Source organism: Anguilla rostrata, chromosome 19, assembly GCF_018555375.3.
Source record: "Anguilla rostrata isolate EN2019 chromosome 19, ASM1855537v3, whole genome shotgun sequence".
Lineage (NCBI taxonomy): Eukaryota > Metazoa > Chordata > Actinopteri > Anguilliformes > Anguillidae > Anguilla > Anguilla rostrata.
Window position 1 is genome coordinate 13,706,768 of NC_057951.1, and position 14,075 is coordinate 13,720,842.

The following is a 14,075-nucleotide window of genomic DNA, read 5'->3' on the forward strand; positions in this document are numbered from 1 at the left end:
AGAAAACAGAACTGACTAAGTATACTGCGAAAGATCACTTATTGACACCCCTATAAAAGACCATGCTGTTCCATCCATGGTTGTGTGAGAATATATAAAATGCAGTGTGGGTATTCAGAATAAACCAATCAGAATAAATGCATTTTGGGCATTTGTATAATCAAAAGCAAATTGTCTTTGTGTTGTTTTTCTCTATGGTGCTTGTATCTTTAAAACAAATCATACACTCCAAACTCAACATCAAAAAGCACATGTTTTAAACCAATGGGTCTGTATAAGCAATAGATAAATGTTATACAGACTCTGCAGGGGTATTGATGGAAAATGACACCATATTCAAGACATAAAGTATCACCATACTGCTCGGCAGTGCACTGACTGTCTCAGCTGACTCATTCGTGGTTATGTTACAAAAATTAAAAATGTAATTTAAGAGTTGAGGTGACTTCTGGTTATCCATAACACATTTCTTTTCCAAAGTTTTAAAACAATTTCTTAGCGCAAATGGTAAGTTTGCATTCTTCACGTGGATCCTTTGCAACGAGGGAACTAATTCGAGTGAAATTTACCTGAGATTAACATTATTCCTTAGAAGGTATAGACATGCTCTACATAAGATTTTCAGGTTTTGTTAGCATTTCTAACATTGAAAGGTTGATATTACAGCTCTGTAACTAAAACGGTCTACACACACATCATTCCAAAGGAGTTTCCGAAACTAACCATAACTCCATTGTACTATGAACACAAGGCACTGCACTCAATGCTCAGACCCAAATAAAAAAAACTTTCGGAATAGATGAACATTCGTCATTTTGCAATTATTGCCGTAATGAAGTCAGTCTTGAACAAGGAACGTATCTTTTGCAATAACCAAGTAATACTGCTTATAATCTTTGCATATACTCCGAAAGCTCTTCTTGCACAATTTTCGTTTTGGTTTTTGAAAATATTAACATTAAATCTGTACAATTTGTATTACAATTACATTTTCAATTAATTCATGGTTGGACTGACAATAAGTGTAACCAAATAAATACAATTAAAAGGCATAAAATCAAATCAAATGCATAACTTAGCTACCAATACATAATACCAAAAACAAAATATCCTTTCTATAAATGAAAACTGCAATCACAATATGATCCCCCCCCAATCTCAAACACATAAATATCAATTCAAAAGGACATCCCAAATGAAACCCCCCAAAATATACAGAAACTAAAATCATGTTTAAATCACACCATACAATAACCCCCAACCATGACCAATAATAAAAACAATAAAACCGCACAATAAAAACAACTTTTTTGTACAAATCAGTGCGTGTCCTTAAATAACAAACTCCACTCTTCACCACTTCATCAACACAAAAAGAACCCAGTTTTATTCTGAAATGTTTTCAAAGTCCAGGCCCATCATTGTCCACGCCAGTTCCCCCCCATTTGTGCTTTAGCAGTCTCAGCCCCCCACTTTCTGCGGTCCCACCCCATGTAGTCCAACACCTTCGCCATCCGCCATCCGCCATCCGCCATCTGCCACGCAGCGTCTGGAGGCAGCCCCTTTCCTTCCGCCACCCAGAGAGCTTCCTGGCACGAGTTCACCAGGAGCCACCAAGCCCCCCTGCTGAGAGGTTCCCACACTTTGCCGGGCACCATCGTAGAGCATCATATAACAGTCCATGGCTCTCCCTCCAGCTACCAGCTGAACTAGTGGCTGGGCCGACCTCCAGTGCGCTGAGACCGTCCCACAGACAGTGCCAGGCCGACTCTCTCACTGCAGGTGTCTTGGGGGGCAGAATGATGTCCCTGAACCTCCGGGCTTGCAGGACCACTCACCGGCAGCACATCATGGGCCAGGAACCGGGCCAGGAACCACGCCAGGTCTGTGCCGATGCAGCAGGTCCAAATGGGTCACCGCTTTCAAAACTTCCACCACATAACCCAATGTCAGCCCATGCGCTGGAAAAAACCAGAACACTACCCTGCACAAAAGAAATATTTCTGTATGTTTCTGTAGAAGATTTCTGATTTCTGTATCTAAAATTAAAATTAAAATCTTTCATCATATTCTTTAAAAGCACAGAAGTCTTATCAAAATTGAAATCTTCCCCAGCTCCCTTACCAACACCCTATTCCTATTTCCAACACACAAATAAAATCACCCACCAAACAAACAAGGCACCCTCCCCAACAGGTGTGGGGAAATCTTGTGCAACAAATCCCTCCTGCCCTGCTGATTTTGTGGAGCTCCTGCAGAAACAAAATTTCCACCTTTCACGTTCTTCAGGTACGACAGGACGGCCTGCACCCCCCACTGCCAACCCCCAAGGCTCCGCATGTTCAAAGCAATCACCACCGGCAGAGAATCCTGCAAGCAAGAGGAAATGGACAACGAACAAAAACACAAAACTACAACCCTGTCTCTTCACCGGCTCTCCCTGCTCCCCGTTTCCTCCTCAGTTCTCGCCCCTCCTGTCTCTCCTTCTGCTCCTTATCCTTCTCTTCAGCTCCCTCCTGCGCCTCCTCCCTTTCCTCCTGCCTCTTAGTGTGGGCATATTCCCAGGTCCTCTTTGTCCTGTTGGCAACAGAATCAGGGCAGTCTCAAAACAGGTGGGTATTTGAGCCACATAAATTACAGTTCATTAATGCAATTCCCAGCCACATGCCCCACCTCTGTACATATAGTGCACACCACCACTTTGCAACTCTCAGCCAAGTGACCACAAATACTCTGCGCTCTGATATTGTCGTCTCCAAATTTTGTCTGCACACCTCGGCATAATTAAATAGGGGCGAGACAATCAACGTTTATTAACAGCAGAAGCATACGGTGTGTAAATATCAATATTTGCAAAGCATATAGTGCGTATGCACTTAGCTAATGGTTTGCTAATGCAGTTGCATGCTTTGTTGTCTTAAATGAATACCGTCATCTCCTAATTTTACCTGCACACAACTAAACTATATTCAATATAGTTTTATCTGCAAATCGGCGCACAATTAAATAGGAACGCCACAATAAATATTAATTAGCAACAGAAGCATACGGCGCTTTAATTGCGTACATCAAATTTTCACCAGTTTCGCCAAGTGAACTAACAGCCCAGTGGTATTTTCGAACATATTTATCGTGTATAGTGTATTCTCATAATCTCCCACAAGAGGGCGCAGATAGATTTGCAGGCACCACTTCTTCGATTATTTTAACAGTGCATTCTGACAATCTCCCACAGGAGGGCGCTAATAGAATTATAGTTTGAAGTTTGTAGCACTGCACTCGTCTATACGCTCTATGGTTTGTAGTCCTAAAATACGGAAGTAGGTTTGCTTTTTTGAGTCATGGGTTTCCTGGTTTTGTTTCTTGTTTCTTCGTTTTCTGTCGAAAATAAGGCATGTGGTTAACGTATGTCGAAGAGAGTTTCACGTTTTGTTCTATGAAATAAATTACACCCTTCCACCGTAAATTTAGAAGCGGTTATGTGCTTTAAAAAGTAAGTCGCTAACAAGTTGCCATGTTGAAACTACAACGGTTGTCACGTGCAGGTGGCGGGCAAGTATGGAAACTTGATTGGCGGTTGCCAGAAAGCGACCATTGTTGTAGTTTCAATATAGCAACTAGTTAGCAACTTACTTTTTAAAAGCACATAACAGCTTCTAAATCCACGATGGTGATATTAATGTGTTTAATTTATATCGTACAACAAAACGTGGAGCCCTCAGGCTTAGAAAATTGCATATCTGACGAGGGAACCCCATGGCTCAAAAAAGCGAACTTCCGGATTTTAGGACTACAAACTGTAACACTATTAGCGCCCTCCTGTGGGAGATTGTCAGAATACACTATTAATACAAGAAGGGGTGCCTGTAAATCTATTAGCGCCCTCCTGTGGGAGACTGTGAGAATACAATATATACGCAAATGGCCCACCCATTAAAGCTCATACAAGCAGCTGGAAGGCTAGGCTAATCACCTTCGGTGCAGGCGATACTAACGGGAAATTTAAGAAGTGGTGAATGTATCTGTTTTAGCGCCCTCCTGTGGGAGACTGTGAGAATACAATGTATACACAAATTATCACCCCATTAAAGCTCATACAACTAGCTGGAAGGCTAGGCTAATCACCTTCGGTGCAGGCGATACTAACGGGAGATTTAAGAAGTGGTGACTGTAGCTGTTTTAGCGCCCTCCTGTGGGAGACTGTGAGAATACACAAGGCTCGTACATTTGCCTTTTATTGATTACAAACATATTTTTATTATAATAATAATAATAATAATAATAATAATAATAATAAAATTTCTTTTGAAATTAAAAACACTACAAAAGACACAAAAGCAAACCACGCATGGAGTAGTGCATAATGACACGTAATCAACAACAAAAAAAGACTAAAGGTAAATTAAAACGAAAATAGAAACTATCCGTTGTGTTTGTCCGCGTAAATTTTATTTTATTTTTATTCTTCAGCTGCCAAAAAAGCAGCTGCAATTCTATGTGATTTTTAATAAACCGTATCCGTAATTTAAGCAAGCCCTGCTAATATTTCCCAGATTGCGTTCGGCGATTTTTAATTGTTCTGTTTTGCCGTGAGAATCCCCTATATAGCCTTTGCATATCCATGGCAACATTAGAACGGTACGGAACAATGGTTTTACATTTCAAAAAACGATCTCAGACTTTCCCGATTCATTTGACTGAAAACAACGAACCCAATGCAATCAAGCTAAGTGAACTACTCAGAAAGTTGGGGGAAAACTTAGAGAATAGAGATCCGTCCAGCTGCTGTTTGTAGTCCGAAACTTTGAAATCTTGAATAAAACTAAGGTGACGCCCGCTTGGTGAGTAGGCATAGGCTAATAATAGTATATTTAGCTCAAAACCCGCAGGAGTACCTATTTAACTAGCTATCACCGCGTTTATTTATTTTTATTTTTTAAACGTACATTACATGCATAAATATACGTTTAATTTATTAACATGTCATTCATAAGCAAGTTTAGTAGGATTTAACAAAATAATGCACCATCACAGAAGCCTCGTGAATATCGCGCCTGGCTCTACATTTAAAGTTAAAATAGATGATGAAAGATCATGGTTTGGAGTTCAGTTACTAGCTGGCTCCATTTAGGCCAATATGCGTGTATATTTATAAAAATTAATAGGCCTATTATATGTTAAATATATATTAATGTCTATCTGTTTCATGTTGGTATGTTTGTTGTGATGTAAATCCATGGCAACATGAACAACTTGCCATATGATGTCACAGAGGGTTAGTTTTCATTACATTTTTTACGTTCACAGGAAATTGCTGCAAGCTAGTCCATTATCAGAAAGCAAAGATCCAGCATCTGGTTTTATGCCGTTTGACACCACTGAATTTCTATAAGTACGTACCAGCCTAACAAGTGAGTAAATTCAGATAGAGTTATTTTGGTCATTAATTTGTCATTCCATTCTGTAACAAAAATGTATTTCAAGCGATACAGTCATCTATCTTTAATAAACGTACAAGTGACTTACTGCATGTTTTACGTCTTATAACCACTTTTGTGTTGTGCTGTGCAAAGTACTCGAGGCACCCATTGTTCACACCATACCCAATGTGATTTATCAGTTTGTGTGCATCACCCCCACACTCACAGTTTGCCATGGTTAGAAAAGCCTTGCACCAAATGAGAAAAATGTGCCGTACACCAAACAGAGATATTGTTACTTCTGCTTTACCTTGGCAGTTGTTCCGCAGCTGGCGAATAAAGGACGATATCTACCCAAGCACTGGTAAAGGAAGTCACAAAGGACACAGGAAGAGGACATGGAGAGTATGAGCAAGGAGACGGGGGGAGTCAACCCAGATTGCATGGTGGGATACGTGGCCTCCAGCAAAGGGGTGAGGGACCAGGAAGACATTGAGAAGGAGATGATGAGAATGAGAGAGGAGACGGAGGCCCTGAAGAGAGAACTGCAGAGGACAAAGAAGGAGGTGGATGACTGGTCGAGCCTGATGGAGCTGGTGGAGACGGAGACGGACATCATCACAGCGGACTGGATGAGGGAGAGGAAGGACTGGAGGAGGAAGATGGACAAGCTGGAGCGCAACAAGCGGAGGCAGGAGACGGAGAGAGAGCAGGGGATGAGGAGGGAGAGAGAGGAGATGGAGCGGATGAAAGAGGAGATGGAGAAGGAGAGGGAGATGATGAAGCAGGAGAAGGAGGAGATGGTGGCGAGCTTCCTGAACTTCAACCGCAAGTTCCTCTACACCTTCAACGAGATCGAGAGGCTGAGAGAGCTGGAGAGGATCAGGGAGGAGGCGGACGAGTGGATGAGCCTGATGGAGCTGGTGGACACCGAGATCGCCAAGATCAAAGCCATCTGGATGAAAGAGAGGGCGACCTGCATGAGGACAATCGAGAGCCTGGAGGGAAGGAACAGGAGGCAGGCGAAGGAGACCGAGGAGACGATAAGGGGATTAAGCGAAGGGCTGGAGAAGGAGTGGGCAAAGGTCAGAGAGGATGAGGAAAGGGTGGAGAACATGAGGAGAGATATCGAGAGGGAGGAGGAGAAGATACGGCAGGCAAGAGAAGACCTGGAGAGAGAAAGGATGGGTGAAGGGAGAGATGCTAAAGAAAGGATGGAGTGGGAAGGGATGAAGGAGGGGAAAGGAGAGATGGAGAGAGCGAAGGAGAGGCCCGAGGAGGAGAAAGCACTCACAGACGGGATTCAGGGAGAAATGGAAAAAGGGGGTGAAAGGATGGAGGACAGAGAAGAAACAGGGAGAGAGGAAGAGAAGAGGAGTGAGAAAGAACCGACAGAGGGGATGAAGGAAGAGATAGAGCGAGAAAAGCAGAGGATGGAGGAAAGAGAACAAATGGAGAATGGACAGGCAGGAGTTGAAGGGGTTGATAAGGTGGCAGGTGAGATGGAGAGTGTGACGGAGAGAAAGGGCGAGGAGAAAGGAGAAATGGAGAAAGCAGAGGATGAGGAGACAGGAGAGATTGAGAAAGCAGAGGATGAGGAGAAACTAGAGATGGAGAAAGAGAGAGAGAAAGCAGAAGACAGTGAGGAGAAAAGAGAGATGGAGAAAGCAGAGGATGAGGAGAAAGAGACAGAGATAGCAGAGGAAAGTGAGGAGGAAGGAAAGACAGAGAAAGCAGAGGATGAGGAGAAAGGAGAGATGGAGAAAGCAGAGGATGAGGAGACAGGAGAGAGGGAGAAGGCAATGGATGAGGGGATAGAGAAGGAAGTAATGCAGAGCAGGAGGACAGCAGAAGAGGAGGTGCAGACAGAGTGCGCAGAGGAGGAGGTGCAGGCAGAGAGTGCAGAGGAGGAGGTGCACACAGGGAGTGCAGAGACGAGTGCACAGACAGAGGCAGAGGGGACAGGAGAGCGTGAGGAGAACAGGATGAGCGTGAAGGAGGCAGAGGAGGAGGCGCAGGCGGAACAGCATGAGAGGGAAGAGACAGAACGTGAGGGGCAAGAGAAAGAGGAGAGGACAGGGGAGGAGGAATAGGCAAGAGAGAGGAAGGAGAGGGAGGGCACAGCAAGGATGAAGACCTCCCCCTGACAGGCAGACAGAGCAGCCTGAGACTGAGGAAGAAGATAGAGGGGAGAATAACTGCTGAAGCCATTTGTGTCCATTATGTGTATTATAATATCCATAACAATGTTACTGTAGTATTATGATCCTCTTCCTTGCATTTGATAAAGTCTATATCTCTACATCAACATAAATGGCTATGTACAAATGTGCATGTATTTTCTGAATTTGTATGATTTTACAACTTATCATAATTAAAAACATTCAACTCATTGACTTTGGAGTGGCTCCCTTCATTGTGTGGTGCATTGCCATTTGCACTGTCCCATCTGCAGCAGACCCTGAGAGAGATCAACAAGACATTGGTGAGGCACAGCCACTAAAATCATTTGTACAGGTATGAAAATGACACTGATGTGCTGCACACCTTTTTCCATTTAAATGTATCGAAATCCATTACACATTGTCGTTTAAATATCTAGAACATACAATTTCATATCATAAATGTGGAAATTTACATACCTCCACATGCCGCTATGGTCAGTGAGGTCCACGGATCACGGAATGTTTTACCTTACATTTTATCACCTGTAGCCGGCAAACAGTGGTTCATTTCCCATAAAATCTAGCACCCATTAGGCCCACGGTGATAATGCACTTACTTCAGACAGTCAGTGAAGGGAGAGGGTAGCAAGTTTATTTGGAACATACCATCACACGTAGGCTCACGTATGACAGGTCAATGTAAGCAGGCAGGAATGGATCAACATCTTCATAAATCCACTTGTGTGCTACATTTCATTAATGCACTAGTTTAAGGGGACATAAAATTTTTTTTAAAAATTTACATTAAATTTAAATGTTAATTGAAATGCAGTTTCTGAAAAGCACTGAGTTCGGCACCCCTCCTGGGGTAAAAGCTGAGCAGGCAGGAGAGGGGGGGCGGTGGATGGATGGAGGTGTTCGCCCCGCACCCGTCACTGGTCCCCGGGGGCTTCCGGGTCCGGGCCATACAGGTGCTGCTGCAGGAAGGCCAAGGTTTTGCGCCAGGAGTCCTCCTGGGCCCTAGAGTGCGCCACCACCTCCCCTCCCCACAGAACCAGCACTGCAAAGCAAGCCGAGAGAAAAGAAGAAGATCAGCGCCGTACGCTGCCAAACTGAAACTAACAGAGCACACCGCCTCCGTCCGTGTCTCACCCGTCCATCTGAACGCACATTTAAGCATTAAAGTTGCCTTATGTTTTCGGGAACAGGGCTAAGCATTATGATACTGTTATCGAAAGACCATCATCTGAACAGACATTAGGATTTTCAATCAGTGATCTTCATTAAATGTCACAGGTTGCACTCACACTTAAAATCAAAAGGAACAATCTCCTGTGGTTCTGAGACTGAAGTTACTCGGGCATCATGACGGAGAGAGAGGCAACAGGTCGCTTACCGCACATCACACATACTGCACACGGTTTTGTACCTTTTTTTCTGGACTGGGCAATCATGAAGTTGCTGGAGCGGACGTGCGGGGTGTAGGGCGGCTCGATCAGGTGCCCCGCCCGAGGGTAGGAGAGCACGGTCAGCAGGTGCCTGTTTCCGGCCTCCTCCATCATCTTCTCCATCTGCAGCAACAGGGAGCTCAGCTCACACACAACCACTGGGGAACTAAATAAACAGGCCTGAAATGCACTATTTTACCTGTGTGTTTCTGAGCGTGTGTGTGTGTGAGAGAGCGTGTGTGTGTGTGTGAGAGTGTGTGTGCGCGTGAGTTTTTTTTTGTGGTTTCCATTGCAGGTTTATCAATTAAGTAATGAGGCCAGACAGCAGTACAGACAGCAATACAGACAGCAGTATAGACAGAGGTACTGACAGCAATACAGACAGTGGTACAGAAAACAGTACGAACAGCGGTACAGGCGGCAGTAGAGACACGACAGCCAGCAGTACAGACAGACTCACATCTTTGGCTGACTCCAGAGTTGGCCAGTTCTGATCATCTTCACCCACGATTAACAGTAGAGGACACTGCAAGTTCCCCATCTGAGGAGCAAAACAACCGTCTGTGGTCCACAGCACAACACTCACAAGCCAATCGGAACGGGCAGAATGTGAAAGGAGAGCTTCCCTGTGCATAAAAAACGTTAGTTTTTTCACTCACAGCCACCTTCTGGCTGGGGTCGGAGGGTATGGGCAGGAGAAGGTCACGCCAGATCACTCGCTGCTCCTCATCGTAACGAGTTTTGTGGACGTTTCTGGCGACGAATGAATGAATGAATGAATGAATGAATGAATGAATGAATGAAAAGTATGCAGCGGCTAAGTTTGCCGTGCAGGGCGACACTCACTTTGCCAACTCTTTAAGGATGTCATTGAGAGATCCCCACTCCTGCTGCACATGGCTTCCATTCACACACACCAGACACCTGGGCTGGGAACAGAGAGAGAACAGGTGAGATTACACCCTGTTTGCTACACACCAATGTGGCCGTTAGGTGAGTTCAGGTGTGCCGTGCGGGAAAATAATAATAAAATTGACTTTTAAATACATTTTTTTAAAAACCTTTAAAATGTTTTACCAAATCCCATTCACAAAAGCCAAAATAAACGCAATTAAAATACATATGGTCGCGTTTGAACCCCAGAAGAACATTAAACGTTGTTGTTGTTGTCATCCACCTGTGTGAGAATGTTCTCACCTGCACCACGGACGAGTACACGGCCATCGCCAGGGCGACCGAGGTGCCGAAAGACAGCCCATACATGGCGACCCGGTCGCGGCACACCTGGGGATGCTCCGTCAGGATGGCGAACGCAGCCTGGCCCACAAACATTTCCACACACATTATCCTCCAGTCAGGCGCTTACACGCACGCACGCGCACACACGTGTAAAAACACACATTCATGCATGTTGGTGGGGACTGAATTAATCATTTGTCCTGGCCTGTTCGCTGCCCTAGGGAGATTCAAAGTGCTTGGCTAGCCATGGCTCGAGATAAGACACAGAGCAGGAACTTGGATAAGGCTTAAATTTAAAAAATAAATAATTCACACGTACCTCAAAGTACTGGTTTCCAACCTCTACAGAGAGGTCTGCCATGGTCTTATGTGACATGTAGTCCAGCGCCAGAGAAACATACCCATGGGATGCCAGCAGGGCAGAGCGGTACTCCACCAACCCCCCACCCCCTCCCCACATGTCCAGGATTGCAGGGAAGGGTCCAGGACCTCAGAGAGAACAACACCTTTACCTGTCTGGTGCGCGTGCATACACACAAACACAAATACAGTACAGACATGCACATGCACACACAAATACAAGGACACACACACACACACACACACACACACAGGTGATCAGATGTGGCGCAGGAGTGTTCTAATTACCTGGCGGCAGGAAGAGCGTCCCTCTGACCTTGCCCTCCGTGACGTCCAGCCGGCGGACTCCGGGAGCCATGTACCAGCGCTCCGCGACCACACGCGCCACGGCCCCGGCCTCGCCGAACCCCTGGCTGATGTGCCCGCGGTACACAGAGATGTGCACCACCATCGGCTGGCTGACGTCCGTCTTCCGCAGCCTGAAGAGCGTTCAGAACGCATCCGATGCTTCAAAGGACACGCCTGGGCTTGTTTGTTTTGGCATAACGGTTTTTTTTTGTTTTTTTTTTATTTGAACAGGAGCAATTAGAGCGATCCAACCGAAGTAAACTGCATGTGTGTGTGCGTGATCTTTCCCGTTTAATATTCTCCCACTATTTTTTTTACATGAAGTTGATAAAACATGCGGTTTTGCATTGCAAATAAGTATTTTATTAATTGTCTAGGAATTGTCTGTCGCAGCAGAGTATACTTGGCTATACCTGGTGGTACTGAGCATTATGTTAATAATGTGCTTATATTCATTTAATAATGTCAAATTTGAAGCTCTGTTGATGTATTTTTTTTTTTTTTTACTTTATTTTTAAATTACAATCTGAAAGGACCAGTCTTGGCGATGTGGCAATAACTACACCTGTGTGGCAATAACTACATACGCACCTGTCCCGGTTTACGCACTGTATGGCACAGGTAAACCGAACACTGCTACAATTAAACTTTCTTCTTTTCTTTTTTTGCAGCGCTACATAAACTAAAGCGACCTTAAAATCGTGGATGTCCATCTGTCCAATTCACAGAACTGTCCGTGGTCGAAGTTCACGCTATTTTACCAACCCGTTGTTATCGTCTGTGTTTGGTGCTGCAGTCTGAATCTGTGCCCTCCCCTGTCGTAGTTTCACAAAACGAACATTTTGAAGCCGCAGCGAGAAAGGTTATGCACACTTTTGTAAACGCGCCATGACCGGATGTTTGATTTCGGCCGAGTTCACTTTCTCCTACTGAGAAGACGCGAGATCAGTGGAGTTGTTGTAGCTATCCCATAGGAGGCCTACCACCGCGAATAGACTGAACCATTCCAGACGCTTTTTGTAAACTACAATCGGCCAAAGAAACTAGAAAGAACAAACGACTTACATGCCACTGCCGAATTCTACGCGCATTTGGCCCCTGGCTGGAGTTAATGTCAAGCCTTGGTTGTAATATATATATATATATACTAATATATGTGCAACAAAAATCGTCAGGGTGTGTTTTTGTTTTGTCCTATTTTCCTCATTTAAAATGCAAAATGAATTCTTACTCTTATTCTTATTTTAGATGACGAAAACAACACTGATGTCGGCGCACATTACAGGTGGGTGAGCTTACCTGACTTCTGTTCTACTCCCAGGTACCGGCTTCATGCTCCACAGCAGACCCATAGGCTCCGTTCCCTCGTATGACCCTCCAACACACACATGCTCTGCAACTACGAACAAACATGACTTTATCTGGCGCAGTTGTCCCACGTACTGAACATCGAAACAAGCAGTGTTCTAGTACTAACAAGTTGCATACGGTAAACAAGCGAGTGCTTGCCACTTATTCAAGTTCGAAAGAGCGGAATTTGATACCGAGAAGTAACACATTCGCATAACCAATTAACTCTGGGTTAATAAAAAACAGCTGGGAAAAATACTGCGCAACCGCACATAATGTGCAAGGGCTATAAGGCTGAAAAATCCGTTAAAAACCTTTGACGGTTCCTTCATCATCGCTGACGTAATGTCCATAAGCATGCCAGACGTCGTCGTCGTCAGAGCGCATTTGCGAGTGCAGAGTGACTTCTTGTCCCGGGAACAAATTCTCCACAACCACTTGAAACTTTTCATCCACTAGTCCCCTGGACGGACGTACGGACAGTACGGTGAGTAGATTGCTCCCAGACATCGTTCTTCTATTCCAGTAACACAGATATCCTAAGTTATAAACAACCGTGCCTCGAATTTACTGAACTACATATACAGTCTACAGCAAACACGGACTACTACCACCCGCAAAACGCAACTTGATACCTTGATTACAGAGAACTATATAATAAGTAAGCCAAAAATAACATGCGTGCAGTCAAAATGCAACTTGGGCAAGAGACTTCCAGTAGCATGAATGTAGGAATCGCACAAATCAATTTTGCAACGACCCAAACTTTATAACTGTCGACATGGTTTTCCGGACGCGAATAATAATAATAATAATAATAATAATAATAAATGTTGGTAGTTTTCATTTCCATTATTCCTACTATTGCAACTGAACCAACTAGAGACTTTGTTAAACACATATTATAATTATCTATTTCAAATTGTAGAGAAAGCGATACTTAATTATGTAATCGATTAAGTATAGTAAACCAAGCAGGAATTTTTTTATAGGGATTATATCGTAAGGAAGGTCGGGTCTTATTACTGAATCCAGTTTAACATGTTGACCATTAAAGTTTACATGATGCTGTGTGTGTGTAAAAAACACATAGGCTCCTCAAGCCAGGATCAGGCCTAAAGCATGTAACAAAATTTTGCAATCCTCACTTAAAAAAAACATTCTGCCAGTAAACATTCACATACAGCATATACCAATAGTCATGTAATTACAATCAAGATTTCCTACAGTGGGCTTCCCTTTCCGAGGATGGAAACTCTGCTCAGACAACCTCCAGAGATTCAGAGATTTACTGCAGTGGCTACACTACTTGATGTCCATGTATTGCAACAGAAATAAATTGATGAGGTATTAATGTAAAACCATAGCCTTTCCTGCCTGACACCGCAGACTAATCGTAATGTTGGTTTTGAACACATAAAATACAGACTGGTGTAATGTTTCCTGCTTTTTAATATTCAATTCCGTTTAACAAATAAGACTTTTTTTAAAAAGAAGGGGGGGAAAAAAAACTATTAACTGGATTGACAGAAATGAACTATTCACTTCCCGAAGTGCCAACCAATCAAAATGCTTGATACCTGTAGTCATCAACGCGCTTACCAACATACATCTCCCAGCATTTTTCACCCAGGTCATGTGACAGCGACAGCTTCTCCCAAAGCCAGGCTTACTTACCAATCCCAGCACAGGGTTTTCCATGTCTGACATCCTCCAAGTCTGTCCGGCAGTGAACTTGTATAAAA

The 14,075-nt window shown here is 44.0% G+C and overlaps 2 protein-coding genes and 1 long non-coding RNA gene across 3 annotated transcripts; 1 reads left to right on the top strand and 2 right to left on the bottom strand.

Annotated features, from left to right (window-relative positions):
* Positions 1–480: 480 nt before the first annotated feature.
* Positions 481–5,724, bottom strand: LOC135246144 (uncharacterized). Its single transcript, XR_010327514.1, has 2 exons — positions 3,068–5,724; positions 481–2,577 (listed from the first exon to the last, which is right to left on the bottom strand). It is a non-coding gene; the product is annotated as an uncharacterized LOC135246144 (long non-coding RNA).
* Positions 5,725–5,818: 94 nt separating this feature from the next.
* LOC135246056 (golgin subfamily A member 6-like protein 22) lies at positions 5,819–7,513 on the top strand. The gene has a single exon (XM_064319549.1). The coding sequence runs from the start codon at positions 5,819–5,821 to the stop codon at positions 7,511–7,513; it is 1,695 nt and encodes a 564-aa protein (XP_064175619.1).
* A 702-nt stretch (positions 7,514–8,215) lies between these two features.
* On the bottom strand, positions 8,216–12,869 carry LOC135246141 (peroxisomal succinyl-coenzyme A thioesterase-like). Its single transcript, XM_064319701.1, has 10 exons — positions 12,645–12,869; positions 12,280–12,379; positions 10,921–11,111; positions 10,592–10,761; positions 10,231–10,350; positions 9,880–9,962; positions 9,693–9,786; positions 9,494–9,574; positions 9,015–9,156; positions 8,216–8,645 (listed from the first exon to the last, which is right to left on the bottom strand). Exons 1-10 carry the CDS (start codon positions 12,838–12,840, stop codon positions 8,518–8,520), a joined length of 1,305 nt encoding a protein of 434 aa, XP_064175771.1. The 5' UTR covers positions 12,841–12,869; the 3' UTR covers positions 8,216–8,517.
* Between the last annotated feature and the right edge of the window lie 1,206 nt (positions 12,870–14,075).